The sequence below is a fragment of the Channa argus genome, chromosome 4 (genome assembly GCF_033026475.1).
Source record: "Channa argus isolate prfri chromosome 4, Channa argus male v1.0, whole genome shotgun sequence".
Classification (NCBI taxonomy): Eukaryota; Metazoa; Chordata; class Actinopteri; order Anabantiformes; family Channidae; genus Channa; species Channa argus.
The window spans coordinates 1,550,451-1,570,797 of record NC_090200.1 but is presented as its reverse complement, the minus strand read 5'-3'; the positions used below and the strand labels follow the sequence as shown (position 1 = coordinate 1,570,797).

The following is a 20,347-nucleotide window of genomic DNA, read 5'->3' as shown; positions in this document are numbered from 1 at the left end:
ACATCAATGAATGCAGACATGATCAATTCAACCGCAGGAAAGTAGGTTCTCAAATTAAAAAGTATTTAAAGCAGTAAAGTTCGGGTTTTTGTTACGGAAACACAAATTTATTTAAGTGGTGTAACATGTCCCTGAATTTCTTGTAAGTAACATTCTGAATGCTAAAGGTTCTGCACACTGCTGATCATCCTTCAGTAAAAGCTCAGAGCGTCTCCTCCCCCACTGCTCCCAAGTCTCCAGCAGAGGGAGACAGTTTCATCCGGCGTTTTGCTAATCGGTCAACATAAAGACATCACGTTTATCTCTGTGGGTTTTGGGGAAAACTCCAGCAGGTGAGAGTTCAAACAGAGCTACGTGCTGCGAGGACGACAGGGGACAAAGCAATCATGGTAAAATATACATTTATTTCTGTGCAAAAGGCAATTCTCAACTTATTTTAAAGTTTTTATAGAGTGTTCCAGTTTTATATTTAGAAAACTGCATCCAAAGGAGTAAGTGCATAGCAAGATTATATTTGGGTTACACATTAATATCCATCAGAATAGTAAAATGATTATAGCCTCTGATGTTTACACTGACACTTCACTGGTCTGCTACAGCATCAATGCTGATGGAGGACGGGGTGTTTTCAGTCCTTCACTGACATTTTAAGATGCAGTTGGACACAGGTGGAAACTGAACGTCTGCCCGGCTTCCACCTGCTCAGGCTCTGGGCAGGAAGCGCAGGTTGATGGGTTTCCCAGGGATGAGCAGGATCCGAGTTTTAGGCTCCACGGTGGGGGCACCGTGCTCAGGCTGGACCTGGTAGTGCTGCATCAGCTGCAGGGAGACAGAAAGCGATGCCATTTATTCTCCACACATTCATGTACAGACAGCCGGACTTCAGAAGAGGAACCTGCCAGACAACAGGAGACTCTTCAAACTCACTCTGGACAGAGCTAAGTACATCTCGAGCTCCGCCACCCTCTTCCCCACGCAGGCTCGCACCCCGACACCAAACGGGATGTAGCTGTACGGGTGGTGCTGGTAGGCGCCGGGCGCCGGTCTCCTGCAGCTGCTGCCGGCCTCTTCCACACGCAGCCAGCGCTCTGGGAGGAAGCGCTCGGGGTGGACGAACTCTGCCTCATCGTGGCAGACGGTGTAGTGACACAGATGGAACAGAGTCTGTGGGCGACAGAACAGGAAGACGAGGTTTGTGAGTTACACTAGTCACGTCCTGTGTCCAGTCACACTCTCCTACCTTCTTTGGGAACCAGTAGTCGTCCACGATGACCTCGTTCTCAGAGACAAATCGTCCGTTTCCTGGCACCACAGGATACAAACTGCAGGAGACAAAGACAATCATAGCTTTGTTTAAGTGCAGAAATACAGTAAATATACTGTAGTATTATCAGGTATATTAAAAGTACTCCTTCTGCGGGTTGAATTTTATTATGAGGTAGAACTACAGGTTAAACTCTCAGGCGTTCTCAGGTACATATGTGTCATGTGTAGGAAAAACACAGTATAAGATAAAAACTTATTTTAGGAGGATTTGCAACACGAGTACTTTGCTTTAAGTGCATCTACCAATTAATAGCATCACGTGGTTTTATGGGCCATCACACATGTATTACCATGAAAAACAAATTGTCAACGTGTCGCCAGGGAGACGGATGTGAAACAAAACTAAACCATTACAGTCCATGTTGGGCAAAAACACAGAACAAGTAAAGATGTTAAATCAGGCACAAAAACCCCCAATGAGTTGTCCACATTGCACAAAGACAAAAAGTGTTTGCGTAATGTTGCCGCTACTTGAGTAAATATGTGATGCGAGTACTTCTCCCACCACTGACATTAGAAAGGCAACTTCTGACCTTGTGGCAGCAGCTTGGGGGAAGCTTCAGCTGTCCACACAGTTTGGCCATCGTGTTTACATGACACTGAACACACAGTAATAGCAGACAGTAGATAAGCTGTGTGAACCAAGACTTTGTTCTCTGGACTCCATGTTTTCCATGAAATTTCTATATTTGTACCTGCTCCTCTGGGATTGTACAATGATAAAATAAAATAAAATCAATTCTAAGTGCATTTGAAGAAACGATAACAGGAAAAAGGCAAATAAAGGAACATTAAATACAAATAAAACGTTCACTACAGAATTTAAATTTAAAATGACAAAAATCAAATCAAAATAAAACAATTTGAAATAATAAACAGATTTAACTAAATTCAACTTTAGGTAAATTAATTTCCTTTAATTACATAAATAAAGATATTATTTAAAACAAAAACAATAACAATTGCTACTGAATCTGAAGGTAGTGACCCATCTTCCTACTGCTGATTACCTGGATCAGGTGCATTCAATCCCTAAGAAACTTGAAGTTACCGTCTTAGATTGGAGAGGAAGCTAATTAGCATCCATCTCAGCTTCTGGTGCACTGAACACACCTGACTCAGCGGAGGGTAGGTGGAAAACAAGCGGGGGAGGGGGAGGGACCACTGGGACAGTCCTAATTTTAGAAGTTTCTGTTTAAACCAAAATAAAAACAAAGGCGAAATTAAGCTGCTTTTTCACTGTGGAGAGGTTCATCACAGAGCAGAGACGGGTGGTGGTTACACCGCGTTGAAAGGTTGAAATGGATTCAGTCAGCGTGGAAATAGAGGAACACTGTGCTCTGCAGCTGTGTGATAAATAGGAAGGAGCAGTAACCACAGTATGAGCTGTGGTTTAAGACGCCATGTGACAGTTTCAGCAACTCAACTGAGACGTGGCTGCACTGAGTCGACAGAAAAACAAAATCAAGTTTTCCAGTCAACGTGTTTCTGCAAAAACATTTGGTTTGTGCACGAGTGCAGCAGCTTCAGCTGTAAACAAACCTGACAGTTGCACTTCTCATCCAGGCTCAGTGTTCAGATCTCACGTTAATCAGCAGGTTTGACTTCCTCAGAATTAAAGTGATTCACTGATAATGATCAGTATCCTTAGTGGTACATGGCACAATGTTCTAGAAGTAGAGCAGACTCACTTTACTTCCTGTTTCTTGGGAGGATCTTAGAAAAACTGAACGCTCTCACACAATTTGTTCTCATTTTATCATCTGCAAACCTGTCGAGTGTTGGCTTTGGAGCGGACTCTGGTTTCAAGCCCACAAAAAGGCAAAAAAGGAAAAAGGACAGGCAGAATAAAAGAAAGCGTTAAAGTCCCAACAGAAAAGCACCTGTGTGACAAAACCTGGAGTGAAGCGGCAGCTAGGAATCATTCCAAACATGCCACGCTGTGGATGCCTTTCACCCAATCCCACCTACGAGTACAAACCTACAAACACGATGACTGCGTCTATGAGTCAGGCCAATGGAACCTACATATTTCTTCACTGCTTCAAGTGCTGGCGTCACATGCTGTAACTGTTTATGTCCGTTGTCTGACCTCAGATAACCTGAACACCCTGCTGTTTAAACCTGTGCAGACACGGACACAATGTCTGGGAACTTGTACAAACAACACAATTTAACTTAAGCACATTAGGTGCCACCGGTGGTGGGGGTCTCTGCCCAAGAGGTCAACTCACCGTAATATTTCCTTTAGGACGGCCTTCAGGTAGGGCATTTGCCTAAGGTCGTCTGTGGTCGGTTCCCGTTTGTCCGGACACACAGAGTTCACCTCTTTATACAGTCGATCCTGGACTCTTGGGTCCCGCGCCAAATGGTACAATGTCCACGACAAGGTGTTGGATGTCTGACACCAGGAAGGAGAAGACAGCAGAAAGACAAGAATCAGAAAAAGTGACCTTTGAAACTTTGGCTTCAAACTGACCTCGTGACCCTAAATAACTTCTGCTCACCAAAGACTCTACTGTGCTTTCATGGGGATTTAAAACTCGGCTCACATTACGGCCCAAACGATACAGATCTGCAGATTCCATTAGCACCTCCCTCCCTGCTAAAACAGGACCAACAAGCCTGAGCCTCACCTGGGAATGCAGCCAGTCAGGATCCTGTTCTGCTGTACGTGCAACAAAACCATCTGTGTGCGTAACGCTGTACGTTTTGATTCCCACGTCTTTTCTCTCCTCACAAACACGTACTGACAGATAAAACTGGAGGAGGATTGTTTTTTCGTGGCCATTACATCTCTTAACATTCCTGTCTAAGAGACTCTGATCTGCTACAGACACCTGAAAAATCTGAATCTGAGAATTGTCAGTGAATGTGCTTTATATCACGAGTTTATGGTCATTGTATCAAAGCAAAACAATGATTTCGCTGCATTAAACTAAAAACTTTCAGGTGGATTATCGCATAGTTTTGTAATTTGATCTACAATACAGAAAGCAACAAACTGAGAAAGTGTGTTTTCAAACTTTTGAATGGTCCAGCAAGTCCTAGTCCCCGTTTGCTCTGGAGGGCAACATAAAAATATCTTTACCCTGTTTGAGAGTTTACATTTCTCTATAGGTCCAAAAAACTGTCAGAGCTCAGACGTGCTCTGGAGTTCGTCCCTCACCCTCTTTAAACTGAAAAAATACTCTGCATTCATGCATGTGAACAATACAATACTGGGTTAAGCCAGGTCAGGATGAATGGGCTGAGAAGAACCATGCAAAGTTGGAAAACAACTTCATGCAACACTTAACTCCTTTGTTGATTGTGACAGAAAAAAACTACAGTTCAGAGGAAGAAAGTAGAGAAAAGTTCCTCCAAAGCTGTAAATCCATATCCATCTCCCACAGGCAAACAACACATTTCAATGATTATAGATTACAGTGCAAAAGAGAAATGATTGGCTCTGGACAGAGGGAGGGGAAAATCTCATTTCCCAGATGAGTTAAAGTTCATAAATGGAATTGAAAACAATACCAGTGTCCAACATTTTCCATCTGTATCCTCACCGTGTTCCTAATAAACTGTTAAGCAGTACAAATGCCCCCCTCCTCACCGTGTCCACTCCCCCCAGCAGCAGCTCAGTCACACTGGTGTAGACCTCAGCTCTGCTCAGCTTGTCGGTGGACAGCAGGTAAGTCAGGTACATGCCCTCCGCCGGCTCACCGCGACTCACCTGGGCCTCGATTTCAGTCATTCTCCTGTCTATGAGGTTTTTGGCTGCAAACACACAAGTGGAAAAAAAAAAAAAAAAAAACGGCTGCAGAAATCATACGATTTCACTCATTTGAAATTACATGCGAAATATTAGCGGCAAACCGTGTGGATTTTCCACCTGCGTCATTTCCTGTGCTGCCTACCTACGTTATACAGGTCATCCCAAGACTGAACAAAGCGCTTCCAGTAAGGCAGGATGCTGCGGCTCCAGCGTGGGAAAAGAATCACCATGTCTGACAGCGTCAGCATGTTGTTTACAGCGGCAATGAAGTGCAGTGTGTCTTTGGGAATCTCCTCCTGCAGGCAGCCCAGCCGGGTCTCAAACAAGATGGAGGAGATACCTGCAGGGGGGAAAATTCAGGGGAGTCAAAATTCCTCTGTCCTCACACTGCGGGTTTGACTGCACACCTTACCCTCAAAGCCGAACTTATAGAGCTCAGCCGCGAGGTCTGACACTGTGGCCTGGTCCTCATTGCGACTGCGGAGGAGCTCAACGCGCTGTAGCAGATCTCCAACCACCTGGTTAATGACAGGGGCGTAGGCAAACACCTCCCTCATCTTCAGCATCTTGGGGTTCAGGGCGCTGCGGATCCGGTACCACTCTGGTCCTGTCCTATAGGTTTTCAAATTGGAGGAAGGAACTTCTTCAATAACTTCAACTGTTTTATCTTGACTACCAACACTTTACAATCGTATAAACGTTTTATTATTACTCAAGTGACATCGTCTTTCCAGTTGTTTTTCAGACGGAAGGAAGAAACTTTCTGCTTGATGAAATAATTTGTGACGCTTCATACAAATGATATGGTCCGTCTCCACTCACTCTACGTGCAGGCCGTAAGCCTGTCCTCTCAGGTCTCTGTACTCCTTCCAGTGCGGCAGTTCGGATCGGACCGGGTAGCGGCCCTCCTGTTGGATCACCTGAGCTATGAGCTCTGAAGATGCCACGTTGATGACGTCAAATGGGCCAAATCTGGAGCGCCAGATGGGCCCGTACAGACTCTTCTGTAGACCCTAGGAAAGCGTGTGACATTGAAGTGAAAATTGGGAATTTAAAGTCCCATTTTCACAGGTTTTGAGAGTCTTGTACAGCTCCTGAGAACCCTGAGCATTTCATACTGTTACAGTCCCACAGAATCAGCTTACATCATCATTCATTTATATAAATAAATAAATCAAACTTCCTAACTGTATAAAATGATCTTATCAACTTCAGTCAGTTGCACGTACAACATTAAAATACTGTTGACAGTGAAAATATTTCAGCAATAATCTTAAATATTATATACCGTTACACGTAAAAGAAAAGAAAATATGTTGGACCTGTCTGAACAATTTCCTTATTTATTTACTTGTTACTACATTGTTTGGTTTTACTCCAAGTTTTGAGTCATGTAAACACTGACAACAGTTGCCAGATTCATGTTATTCTGACTTGGAATTTATGGGGTAAAAAGCAAACAAACAAAAACAATGACTGGATCCAATCTACAAATTAATTTCATTTAAAACTAGTTAAAACTAAATATACTGCAGAAACTCTTTAAATACACATCTTTTCCATTTAATTGTTGATGTATTTCGTCTGCAAACCCACAAACTGTTAACAGTCCGTCAAAGGCGTTTGCTGTTCTCACAAAACAACATTTTACTGTAGGTCAGAACATCGTTTGCGCACTTTTCACTACAGGGACTCAGAGTTTGCTGTGCTGTACCTGCATCAAGTGTCCCTTCTCCGCATAGCCTTTGACAAACAACCAGTACATGGTGGTCGAAAAGCTGGGCCCCGGCAGCTCATCCTTGCTCTTCAGCCTCCTCGCCTCAGTCGTTGCCTGAACGTTCACGTTCCTCTTGAGACACACAGCCGCGGAGGCTCCGGCTCGGAGCCCCGGTACCGCCCGAGAGAAAAGCGGGGTGAAGCGGAGGATGCGGGCCTTAGCAGGACACGCCATGCTTTAGTTTGATGCGTACTTCTCCACTCCTCATCAACTGTGCCCTCGCAAGTTCCGTCAGTCTTGCTCCCCGCTGCCCTCTGACGTCATCATTACCAGCTGATGGAGGCGAGCGGAGGTAATTTTCTCATTTCTGAAACTGGGAGCATTGCATTGTGGGAGTGTTAGGAGAGGCCTTCTACTTGGCATCATTTCAAACCCATATGGTAAACTACAGAGTGAAAAGACATGTAAAATATTAATAATAATGTAGGATGTGATGCTGACATTAATGACGTGATAAACAGCTATTTTTGCTGATGATCTGAGGCTCATGAGCAAATAAGAAACTAATTATATATTGTGATGAATTTCTCATCACAGAAGGAACGAATTCCGCATAACACAGAGGATTACAGCAGATCCACAATAAGTTTGAGCTGGACAAAAAACTTAAAAAAGTAAATAAATAAATAAATAAGTTTTATAAACTAATTTTTCAAATTGTGCTATTGTTAAATCAATATCCACCTCGGAATTTCATTTCATTTGTAAGGCATATTACACGATTTAAACTTGATTTAATTAGCAACACCTTGACTCATATGCGCGCGTTTTCAGGTTGGGTCTTCATTAACGTGAACGGGCCGCCATCTTTGGATACTTCATCCACTTGTTTTGACACAGGACAGAAAGCCATTCATCGCAAACATTTAGTCGCTCTTCGCTTCAGTGTGTCTAGATACACTATCACGGCCGTTAAAGGAGGTCCAGAATCAGGTTTACATCGAGTTTATGTTTAAAATAGGCGCTAATGCACAATAACACGACAATAAGAGCTACATGAATTTATTTCCAGTCTGGTCGGTTTTATTGTGAAGGTCTTCACCGGAAGTGTTTGCTATTGACGTTACAAAATTAACAAAAGTTTTACTATTTTCTATTTTACCATCAGTGTAACTAGACATTTAATTTTCATGACTTTATATACTTAATTATAGATTTATAGTTGTGTTTAATATAGTTGGGTTGTGAATGGTAACTTTGTAATTACAAACTAATTAATTTTCAACATTCTGACCAAAACCACAAAAACATATTACACAATAGATTTCAAATAAATATGTTTTATTGTTTCAACATTGTCATAATTGTAATTATGAACACAGAGCTGTCGCAATACTCCAGAATTCTGCCAAAAAACAGCACCCATTCAAGGACACTGCTGCGTCTCTAAGGACCAACCATGCATTAAATCTCGCATTTTAAAAAAAAGTAAAATAAAAAATATATTAAAAAATTATGCGTACCACTGATATACAGATCTGATATAAACAGGCGTATTGGTCACAAACCAATTAGAATTATAAACATGGCTTCTTTTACAATACACAGAAACCAAACATGTGGGATATAAGTTTACTTTTCTTAAAAAAAAAAAGAAAAAAAAAGATACATTTTCATTTTATACATTTGTACAGAATTTTTTAAAATTGTATTTTCATTACTATTTTAATGCTCTCACCCCTTACAGTCAGAATGCTCAAGGCGTTTCAGGAGCAGTGTCCTATGAGCACAAATTGCAGTAAATGCACATTTATAAACTCACGCATACAAACCACTCACTCACTCACACACACACACACACACACACACACACACACACACACACACACGAGTGGCAGCAGTGGCTTTAGACACTAGAGAGAGAACTACAGGTGCATCTTGGCGTTTGCAGGTGACAAATACTGGTACCAAAGAGTTAATCCACTGTGGTGAACGAGGCCATTTGAGGGTAAAAATTACACATTACATTCATGACAGGTCATCACTAACAACACACAGAAAACACACTTGTAAAAATAAAAAAATAAAAAACTGTATTTAAAATGTGCAAAGAAAGGATAACTGAACTGAGCAGCCTGAGAAACAACTGACAAGGAATCGCGAAGAAGCATCGTGAGTAATTGATAGTGCATCATGGTAGTTCACCAGGGCCGACAGCATTCACACAATCTCCACCTGTGCCCGACCAGTTTATTGTGAGCCGCATCAAATTCAAATCAAGTGCGTGCGGTATCGTGGCTGACTCCCGATTCTCTACTGTAATTTCTATCTTTTGACAACAAGTACCGGTGTGAAGTGATGCATCACAGAACTACAAAGTACCTTCAGAGAAAATACTGATTCGTGACACAGAATCGTTATCTAGTTGGATCAGGAACAGCCTGATGAGCAGAAAACAGCTTTGCACCTGTTGGTAAAGGAGTGATCAGTGTTTAGTGACACCTAGAGGTTACTGTGTGGAAATACAACATAATATTTTCCACCATTTTTGTCTTAATTTATTGATACTTTAAGCAAATTCAGAACATGCTGATGAAGGTTCAGCTGCCAACTTTGGGTCGAGCATCTTGCTCAAAGATGCTCTGATGTGAACATTTGGAACCGTGGCTCAAACCACCAACCCGACAACCAGCTCAATGTCCTGAGGTACAGCTGCTCTAAATGAACGTTCTCCTCCACAAGCACAAGGTCTTACTGTACCAAAGCAGAGCATTCAAGGTTCGCATCAAATCAACTTGTGGAATCAGTAACGTGGTTACTGACGAGTACCAGAAACGTACCAAACCATGACTGTGTACTGAAGCACACCCCGAACACAGCATTGGGAACGGAATATTTTTCAACTGCTATTAAATCTCATACCGGCAAGTAATCATGACACACTGCTACTACATAGGAACAAACAAACACAGTGGAGTTAGACTACAAGACAAGTCTGCAAACGTGCAGAGATCAAAGCTCGAAGGCTACACACTGATGTCCACTAAGTCTCGAAAACTAAATCATGTGGTTTCAAGGCTGAGTGACAATAAGTCTGCTCTTTGTCTCATAATGTCCAAAAAGCCTGAAGAAACTAAACCAGGAGTGGCTGTAAACCCAGGTTTAAACACTGAAGGGAGGGAAATATCAGTATTTCTCCACGCAGATTGACATGTACAGTCCAGCAGACACTAATTCACACACGCAAACAACAAGACAGATTATTTCACTTTTAAGTAGTTTTAAGTTGTGACATTTTCCAGATAATTCATCCGTTTCAAGAGCAGAGCTGTAAATCACTGTGGATCCAGCTGCAAGTAATAATGATTATTTAGGTCTCTAATTATGAACAGGACCAAGTAGATTCAGGTATTATACATGACCCCAAGTATAAAATGTACTGAATTACTTCTGTTACTGTGAGTATTAAGCACACACATAACTACTCAGCTGGAACCTTCAGGCAACTAGCTGCTGACAGAGATCAGTTCTAGTCAAGATCACTGAACACCTGCTGTGCAGTGTTTGCCATGAGTTTACAGCGTAACGCTGCACACGTCTGAAGCTATGAGAACATCCTCTCCGTTTCAGCTATATTCAACAAACCAGGTCCGGGAGGAGAGATCACTCTAAGAACGGAGTGTGTATGGATCCACTAAAGTGACGAGTTAATGTGAGACCCTGTGAGTCTGGTCTAGACGAGTGCATGTAAGTGCGAGAACAACAACATAAGACCAGATGTGTGACAGTCAGTAAGAAGTGCTCTGACGAGGCGCTAGAGGGCAGCAGTGAAGCATAAACGTCAACTGCTGGGTAAGTGATAAGCAGCGAGTGGGACAAAGAAATCGTTACGTTTGTTTAGTCTGAAATCAAACCACTGACAAAGGGACGACACCACATAATCGTCACTCTTCAAATGCTCCCGTCCTGCTTTCTGCATTAAGAAGTCACATGGTCTCATGACAGGATTGGGTGTTAAATCTCAGTTCTGACCACGGGTCACATTCTTGTCCTTCCTTACTTAAGGCTCTTTCATAAATGAACTTGACATTTCACACATGTAACACACAGCGGGTCAGATCTCAAGAGAAACTCCACTTCATATCAGTGAGGCGTGGTGCCTGGTACCGGATGCACAACATCACCGAGGAATTGTACTGCAGAAAACTGTGTTTTTATTGCAGTAGATCAAAGCCATTGATAAAAAGAAACACAAAAATCTGACACCGTGGGAGTCGCCTGATAGAAAGGCGCTTTTGCTTGCTATCAATCCTCCTGACAATTCGGGGTGGTGCTCCACGCACAGGCTCGTCCACATAATCTGAACTTTGTACTGGGGGCTAAGCCCCGTTAATCTCCGGATTGTCTCACTCTGACATTTGCATTCTCACATACACTGGCTCCAGGTAAAATCCTCGCAGAGTATCAGAAGATTCCACTGCAGATTCTTCCTGAATCAAATCGGATTTTGGTGAGTTGGACACATGGCTTTCAATAAATGTGTTGGTAGAGACATAGCTCCTCACTGCTAAAAATTTTAAAATTCTGGTACCATTACAGAAAGTACGTCAAAGTATTTATTGAGATCCACCCCTCAGCTTCCTGAGTGGATCTCTGAGTCCGTCCATTCGGTTCCAGGATTTGACAGGAAATCTTCTTCTCATTCATTGTAGCAAACTGCCAGAATGTGAGCAACTAAAACAACTGTGGCATCCTTAAGGAGAACCCACCTCCGACTGCACAGACCACTGTGAGAAGGGGAGGAGAAAAAAAGTGCATTTGGAGAGAAAATCATATGGATGCTGTCTGATCTGAACCAGCACTGCAGGTTCTTCAGTGTGAGGGATATTTGGTGACCAGCAGAGAAGGCAGGTAGAGCAGGCAAACAAAATGAGCTAAGGTGGGATCAGAGACAATCCCTGCGCAAGACCAGGAATTCCAGAAAAGGCAGAAACGGGTTTTAACTGAGCTGAACTGGGATCAGCTGGATCCGGGCTGACGGTGCGAAGGCAGCTAAGACTGAGAGCGACAGATCATCCACAAACCCACTCGTTCACTGCATTTAGAAGAAGGAAAGGCAAAGACGGGGAAAATGAAGAGGGACAGTACAGACAGAACATTTCATCTGACACCAGATCAGAACTAAGACGGCAGCAGGTGGGTGGAAACTGTTCAATCAGGGATTTAGTTTTATCTATAGCAGCGAGCCCGGGTCATCACCGTCGCTGTGGGTTTGGCAGGAGACTACATTCTGGGGTCGGGTCAGCAAAGTTGGGGTTGCAAGGGCAGGGGCTTTTCAGAGTCAGGCATCATTTCCTGTAGGTCCATAACAGTGACACCACACAACACGTGTGAAGAGAGGAACCGTACAAACATAAAAAAAAAGAGATTTTAAAGAGCTGAGGAGGAAGTGCTCGATGCCTCCCTTTCCAACAAATAAGGTGCAACTTGAGGAGAAAACAAAATCAATCTTATGTCCTCGGTGGGGGTCTCATACAATCAGAGACAACAGGAGCAGGCGCACACCGCCTATACGCTCCACCTTGTCCTAGCCAGTTCCTCATGGTCCAACATGGTTTCAGCATAGAGCAGAGGCAGGGATGCGCCGTCAGGTAAGGCCATATCTGGCAGCTCCGCAGGCAGGCAGGGGTTATAGGATGAGGGAAAGGGGTTAATGTACAAAGATGTGCCTCAGCAGCTCGTCCGCAGATGGTCGCTGCTTGGTCTCTACAAAGATCCGTTTGAGGAACTCTCGACAGTGGTCCGACACGTGGGCCGGGAGAACCGGGTTCGTGGGCTGGGTGGCGATCTTAAATATGGCTGCCATGGCCTCAAACTCTGCCCACGGAGGTCGCTGAGTCAGCATCTCAACCACCGTGCAGCCAACACTCCTGAAAGTGACAGCATACGTTAGTTACAGAGTTCTGCTGCCCGATGGCTGACCAGTACCAGACTGGAAGGCTCATCTAAAACCTTTGCATACGTACAGGACAGGGCACAGAAAAGTTGATGGGAGCATGAATGCACCAATAAGGAAACTCAGTGGCTGGTAAAGAGGACCCTTTTTTTATGAGTGAAATTATTATTAGAGTGTGAGATGATAGCCTGTGAGATATGTTTAGAAAAGTCTGGTTGTGGCCAAGTGCAATTTTAATTAGTTTTCATACTATATTAAGAGTGGCTTTAATTAGATGAGGTGTCTTCTCTGGGTAAATCTATGAGCCAGAACTCGTCTCACCAGATGTCAGCTTTCCTGCCATAGCCCTCTCCACTGATCACTTCCGGGCTCATCCAGTAGGGGGTGCCAGTCACTGATTTAATGCCGGTTCCTGACAGGCAGATGGTCTGCAGCCGTCGGCTGGCTCCAAAGTCTCCAAGCTTCACGTTCCCCACAGAGTCACGCAGGATGTTTGCTCCTTAAGAGGAAATATAACTTTTTAATCCGTGTTTGGAGCTAAAGCAAAGAACAGATGAAAGACTGAACAGTGCTCCCTTCCTCACCTTTGATGTCCCTGTGGACAATCATGTTGCTGTGCAGGTAGGAAACCCCCTCCAGGATCTGCCGGGTGTAGCGGCGGGTCACGTTTTCCGTCAGTGCTCCATACGACTTCAGCTGGTCCTTTATAGACCCCTGAAGAGCAAAAGAAAGGAACATGTTTGTGCTTCACATGACCCGTTTACTGTCAAATATTATCATCATCATCATCATCATCATCATCTCAAAGTCTCTGTTTGACTTCACTGTGTCAAAGATTTATGTCTGTTTTATGTGAAAATAATAAATTAATAAAATGAATTAGAAATTACATTAATTTGCAAAAGTTTGCAGAAAAAACAACTGTGTTGGGGAGCACTCACACCAGGCATGTACTCCATGAAAATGGAGAGCGTTCGCTCCATTGTGTCTCGCAGACAGCCGTAATACTGGACAATGCGCTCGTGGCACAAGTTTTTCAGAAGCTGGATTTCACACTCCAATGCGCTCACCTCCTAAACCAGTCAAGAAATCACCACAAAGAGTCCATTTTACTGCTGTGCTGTTCATACACTGTAAACCAGAGGCAGCAGGCTACCTGAACAGACTCTTACCTTGCTGGTCTCGGGACTCTCCGGGTCAAACTGAACCTGTTTTACTGCCAGTTCCCGTCCAGTATCAGCATCATAGCAAAGGAAAACCCGACCAAAGGCTCCCTGACCCAGAAGCTTCCCCAACCTCCAGTTGGTGGGAGCACGTGGAGCTGAAAAACATCAGGAACAATTAAACCATTGGCAAATAAATCAGATGTGCATTCATTTATTACAAGATCCAATCAGGACTCACAGCGGCTGGGTGGACTGATATCCATGACGGACAGGGTTGGAGCAGTAGTGGGATTGGGGTTGGGTTCAATGTCGCTGCCCCTCCTTGGACGCCTGGCAGGACCTGGTGCCTCCTCCAGGTCGGGGGTGAAGACGCTGCTGCCGCTGCTGGTGCTTGGCGACTGCTCCGTGGGGCTAAAGCTGACTGGTGAGCGGAAACCGTGAACCTGGGTTCGCCGGGCCCGAGGGAAGGTCTTCCTCCCTGCCGAGCAGACGCATCCAAAGTCAACAATCAACAACAATTTAGTCCGAGTCTTACAGCTGTAGTGCAGAGAAACTAATGTATCTGTGATTGTTACCCACCATCACTGTAATCCTGAAGGCCAAAGGGAATGCCGTATCGCCGAGGATATGTTCCTCCTTTCCCTGACTTCTCGAACACTGGGATGTCGTACTCTGAGGAGTAACAAAGAGGACAGTGAAGAACCAATAACACCTTAATGTATGATTAGAGCAAAAAGAGACGTTGACATCGTGCAGCAGAACACAGACAGGGAGGGAATTTAATTTAGCTTTTTTACAGCAGCATCAGCATGTTTATGTAAGGTCATCTTATTTATAATTCCTACTTTTCGATTAACCTTTTCTTTTTTCCACAGCCAATAATGTCTTTTGTTTGTAATAAAGTTCTTTCTACAGCTGAAGCATTTGTTCCCACAGAGTCACAGCGGCAAACACCCACACTTATTTACCTGGAAAGTCCTGATGGTTGTCAGGGTAGCTCTGCGCTCTGGGCATCCTGGATTTAGGGTAGTCGCTGTATGAAGACACCAACTAGAGTTATTTCATTATCTGCAGCTTAGTTTCTAATGACAAGTCATCTGCAGACATTTGATGTTAAATGACTTTGGTCGGGAATTATTTATAAAGAGCAAAACGAAAATACAGGAGCAGGCCTAGTATCTGAGGTTTTTGGATTGTTGTGAGGTTCTGACCTGTCCAGTGGGCTGTCTAAAGAGGGACAACTTCCAGACGCAGAGTTCTCCGGACTGCTCATGGACAGTGGGTCCAGCATCTGAAGACAAAACGCAAACTCAGCCCACAGGTATTCACACGAAACTAAGTCCAGACCCATTTCTATCTCAGTGTTCCTGGCACTTCCTGAAACTTTCATCTTAAAGTCCTGGAGTCACAGCATGGGAAGATATAGTTAATTAGTAATTAGTTAATAGTTAATTAACTCCTAACCCTAATTAGGAGATTGAATTAGAGGAACTGAGTTTCTCTAAGGGTCCTGATCCCTATGGTGAAAAAGGGCCATTTGTGCTAAGCTATGTCTAAACAGAACCACCTTTAGAGGGAAAAATGAAGCGGAGGAAAAGTTAACCCATGGGCGCTTGATGTTGGCAGGACATCGTCATCACTGTCATTAATACCTGGTCCATGCTCTCAGGAATGAACTCGCCCTCACTGTTGATACTGGTGAACGAGCCGTTCCTCGCCACCTGCTGAAGAACGTCAGGAATGTATCCCGGAGGAGGAGAGCTGCGGTCTGTTGAATGGGAACCTGAGCGTAGTTGGGATTAAATAGAAATGTTGATGTCTATTGGATGAGCTTGTGTAAATGACACAACTGACTGTACCAGCATGTTGTAGTTCCACTGTTTCAGAGCAGGACACATCACTAACCTATCAAAGCCAGCATACTTTTCTTGTCTGCAACCCTAAATCCTGTGTTGTCCAGCTCCTCGTGCGATGGCAGCAGGTCCATATTGGAAGAAGAGTTCTGGAGGCACAGAGAAACAAAACAGGCTATTAACACTTTAAACCCAATGTACAAAATCACATACATACATGTGGCTCTGTGATTAAAGTCAATTTTGGGACTTTTGCCTGAAGTTTGGAAGAAGGTGGGAGCTGCTGACCTGAGAGGACATCTGCAGCACCAGGAGGATCTTAAGGCTCTTCATGTGAACGCTGCGATCCAGCAGCTCCACGGCCTTATCTAGGTCGTCCTGAGTGGTCAGAGGAATCACCAACTACAAAAACGAGAGACAACATTGGCAAACTTGGCAACTGAGTATTACAAATGTGCAATGTTTAGTCTTTTGTCATCGTACCTCATTGTTGGTGTAGTGAAGGTCCATCATCTGACCGAAAGCCACTTTTGCTTTTGACCTCAGGTCTTCCAGCTTAACAGGTCGAGGGAACTGTAAGATCCTACACAGGAGAGGAAGAGAGGTCAGTGATCAAGAGGACACACCTACAGGTCTGAACTGTTAAAGTCAAGAACTGGTCCCAGTCTCACCTCTTCTCCCCCTTGAACTCGAACTTCACTCTGACATCGTTCTGTTAGAGACAGGGAGGATTACACACAGAGCACAGACGTTAAAAAACTGTTTTTTACAAGACTTGTTTCAGTGTTGATCAGATTTATAATTATTTGGGTTTTTTTGTAGGAATAATGTTGGGATCTGTTCATGCTTTATAACAGAAACAGTTTTCTAAAATTAAAAACAACCCCTTAAGTATTATAAGTCTCCTGATAACTCAACTGGGCCCTTTGTCTTTTTTATTTTAGTGCCCTGCAATATTTAATCAATTTCACATTAAATGCCCTCGCTTTCCTGGAAAAACTTTACTGTGAAACAGTAAATAAATAAATAAATAGACCTGAATAACTGACGTCAAATGTGAAATTAAAAGAGAATCATTTTGTACAAGAAAAAGGCTTTTTGTGTCTTAAAATTCACTGGCACTTTAGCCTATTTTGCGTCCTTCTGACAGGGTAATTACCTGGTTCTTGGGTGAGGAGGCTTTGGGCTTCCCCAGGTCTGACAGGAACGTGGCAGGACGGCTGGAGCGGTGCAGTTCAGCCAAGTCCTGCATAATCGAGTTCAGTGCCTCCTGTTCATCTGAGAGATAAAATTTCTATTTAATTAACACATTTTATTGATAAAACTAAAGAATGAAAAAGATAAATTCACTCAGCAAAACTGGGAAAACATTATTGTTAATTAACAAAAACACACAGAATTAATCTAAAAATGTTAAATATACAATTGAATGACTTACAGCTCAACTGAAAGAAGTATATTACACCAACATCTATGTAAACATGATTTGTGAGCACAAGACATTACTGTAATGCAAAGATGCCAAACAAACATTGCTGAGGGAGGAAAAGAAGAACATTCCAGTGATGCAGGTTTGACAAAAGACAGTGTAACAAAATTAAAAATGCATACCCATCATTATGGCACGGCAGTTGACCCAGGAGGCCAGGAAAGAGGATTCTCCCATCAAAGGACTCCTTCCTCCTGTAAACAGCCACAACACTACATAACTCTTGGTGCTCACCTGGACACAAGTTTGCACCTGAAGCTTCTTATTCACCAGCAGATCTGAGAACAATGACGGAGCCAGGAAACTTTTAATATCAACTTTAATAAAATAAATGTGCATATCTACTCGGTGTCCTTAAAGTGACTTGCACAATGGAGGAAATGAAAGAAAATGAACAGAAGAAAGAATCTTCACTAATTACTACCTTATTACTCAAATTGTTTGTAGTACTGATGCCAATGCTCTGCATTCATCAGTTATAGCTACAAAATGCCTAATTTGATATTCATTAGAAAATTGAGAGAATAAAAGTCCATTAATTGTTAATTTGCAAAGAACAGGTGCTGTGTCCTTTATAAATCCCATACCTTGTCCTACAGCATATACTGTAGCAGATTAATAGTTGCTGTTGTTGACTTGCTTATGTGAAGACCTACAGATGACTGGTTTACTATCTATAAGTAATTCATACAGAAAAAACAACAACATTTAGGCTCCGTAGACACAAAATTGAAAAAATAAAAAAAGAAACAATGGATCAGTTTATGAAGGTGGAAAGTGTTTGTTTTTTTTTTTACTTTAAACTGCACACATCACAAACACAATGTGTAGAAAATGTTCATGTATCTGAACAAGGAAACCTCTCCAATGAGCCACTGGCTGCTGAGAGCTCTTTGAAGGTGTGGGTGCTTTTACACTGAAACTGCAGGAATAAACTTCAGTGTTAAGGTCAGACAGTTTAATGAATATTGCTCAGGCTGTGTGTTTGACATGAGCTTATGGTTTAAGTTTCAGATTCCGTGACACTGGACAGAAAAGCAGACTGATGGCTTTAGGTTCAAACACAGTTGGAGTAGGTTAAACCCATTGCTAACGTTACACTGGAATAGTTCTGAATGAATATTACCTCCAGTATTTGTTTTGAAAAATCACTAGTTGTCATAATATTTATGTCAAGTATTTAACTTTAATGTGAACCATTCAACACAGCACACAGGTCTTCTGAGTGCACTCAGTCTTAACAGTCAAGATGTCCTCAGCTGATGAGGAGCTGACTGGACAGTCTCTGATCATCGCTAATTATCCCCTGATTGATCACTATCTGCAGCTGACGTAAAATCAGGCTACTCCATCGCAGTGGCGAGAGTGGGCTGAACCGTCTACACGAGCTTTACACCGACGCTGTATGTCTGCACATGAGCTAGCGATGAACGAGCTAGCTGGCTGTCCAGTGTCACTGCTCATCGCAGAGTCGACGCTAACATCAACACTGACACATTATGACCTCATTTAGGAGATAAATGCCTTGAAATTAACGTGCCAGCGTTAGCGGAGCAGCGCCGCAAGCTACAACTGACCACAACTATTGCTAGCCGACATGGCAGTACGAGCCAAGCTACACAAATATGTGTAACTAATAATATAGGATCTTGAATAATATCCAAAAACGGCTGGTTGCAGACGTATAGCTGATAACGGAAGCCAAGTGGCTAACGTTAGCCGAGGGTTCCGTGTAGGGCCAGCTGTCAGGCCAGGGAAGTTGACACGCTAAGCTAATGCTAAGGTTAGCACCTCTAATCAAATCTCTCCGGTACTGCACGAGCGCAATAAGCAGCAATTAAACGAACACATGGCAGGTTCGAACAAAACAGTCTCATCTTTAGTAACGTACCTTGGGGCTGGGTAGCGGTGTACTCACTTCCTCATCCACAGGGCCGGTGACAGGAGCCCCGGGCCCTGCGGAGAGCCGCTGGAGGAAGCAGAAGTTTGGCAGTCCGCTCCCAACTTCACTCGAGTCCTGCTGGGCCACGACGACGAGGCCCGAACGGCTGTCAGTTTAGCCCGCTAGATGTTCTCGAGCAGAAAAATGACAATATACTGGTTTCCCCAAAAGAGTGTCCCCTTATCTGCGAGGAAATAAAAAAAGCCAAATTACTCGAGCGATTTCATATTGTTGCACTTTACACCCCGGTTGACGGGTAGCTTCGCTCGCTATTGCCCTAGTGCTGCGTGAAGCTGGCGGGCGGTGCACAAATGAATACAGGAAGTGGAGGAATTATGCCGACAAAATAAAACATCTCCCATATGAATCTACTTTAGTTTCCAGTGTCACATGTTATGTTGACAGTTACTAACCGGAAGTGTGTATTTTCATTTCGGCTTACTTGACAGGTCTTAACCTCCAACCTTATTGCAAGAGTCCAACAAAAACACTAGTGATGTCAGAGACTCTATTGGTTTCCTGGATCACGATTGAAACCTGTCAGTAATAATAAGTAGAAAAAATAAATAGATAAAATGTGTGTCAAGTATATTTCCTAAGTACAATGAAATAAATGCGTCTCCACAACTAAACTTCAAAAGGACGGCAGCCAACTACCACATGTGAGATTATTCCTGAACAGGTCAGATAGGTAAACGTTTCTAACCGACGAAAAGAAATACAGTTGACATGATTCAACCTTCCGATAGCCAAACCTGGATAAGTTCACTGGCAGATTTAAATTAGTATCTGTAGCACATCATGCCTTGGCTTTTTAAGTTTTATTACATTGTTTAATGGTTTAATAACAAGGACATTTTTAAACACAATACAGAATGGATAATGTAATCCTAATTCGCATAGGCACTGACAATACCACAGCAATTATCCCATTTGCAGGACGCATTTACATGTGAATTTTCAAACGAGGAGTAGTCTTACAAACATTAAGATTTTCCTTAATGTTTTAGGTGGAAGGGAAATTATAATTGGTTACAAATTCAACAAAAGTGTGCGTGTGTTAATGATTTTTAATTCCATTATGCAAGACATGTATACCACAAAAGTCATTTGGAAGAATAGTTATTGACACTTA

At 43.1% G+C, this 20,347-nt stretch overlaps 2 protein-coding genes across 2 annotated transcripts; both read right to left on the bottom strand.

Annotated features, from left to right (window-relative positions):
• Positions 1-384: 384 nt before the first annotated feature.
• Positions 385-7,136, bottom strand: cyp27a2 (cytochrome P450 family 27 subfamily A member 2). The gene is made up of 9 exons (XM_067502730.1): positions 6,804-7,136; positions 5,912-6,102; positions 5,502-5,701; positions 5,232-5,429; positions 4,928-5,091; positions 3,561-3,727; positions 1,241-1,322; positions 928-1,164; positions 385-819 (listed from the first exon to the last, which is right to left on the bottom strand). The coding sequence occupies exons 1-9, from the start codon at positions 7,038-7,040 to the stop codon at positions 703-705; spliced, it is 1,593 nt and encodes a 530-aa protein (XP_067358831.1). The 5' UTR covers positions 7,041-7,136; the 3' UTR covers positions 385-702.
• A 994-nt stretch (positions 7,137-8,130) lies between these two features.
• On the bottom strand, positions 8,131-19,526 carry map3k2 (mitogen-activated protein kinase kinase kinase 2). The gene is made up of 17 exons (XM_067502729.1): positions 19,162-19,526; positions 17,393-17,464; positions 16,941-17,059; positions 16,453-16,493; positions 16,265-16,364; positions 16,070-16,183; positions 15,834-15,930; positions 15,581-15,711; positions 15,140-15,219; positions 14,897-14,961; positions 14,508-14,600; positions 14,167-14,406; positions 13,935-14,083; positions 13,704-13,835; positions 13,347-13,476; positions 13,084-13,261; positions 8,131-12,736 (listed from the first exon to the last, which is right to left on the bottom strand). The coding sequence occupies exons 2-17, from the start codon at positions 17,445-17,447 to the stop codon at positions 12,517-12,519; spliced, it is 1,944 nt and encodes a 647-aa protein (XP_067358830.1). The 5' UTR covers positions 17,448-17,464; positions 19,162-19,526; the 3' UTR covers positions 8,131-12,516.
• Positions 19,527-20,347: the final 821 nt, after the last annotated feature.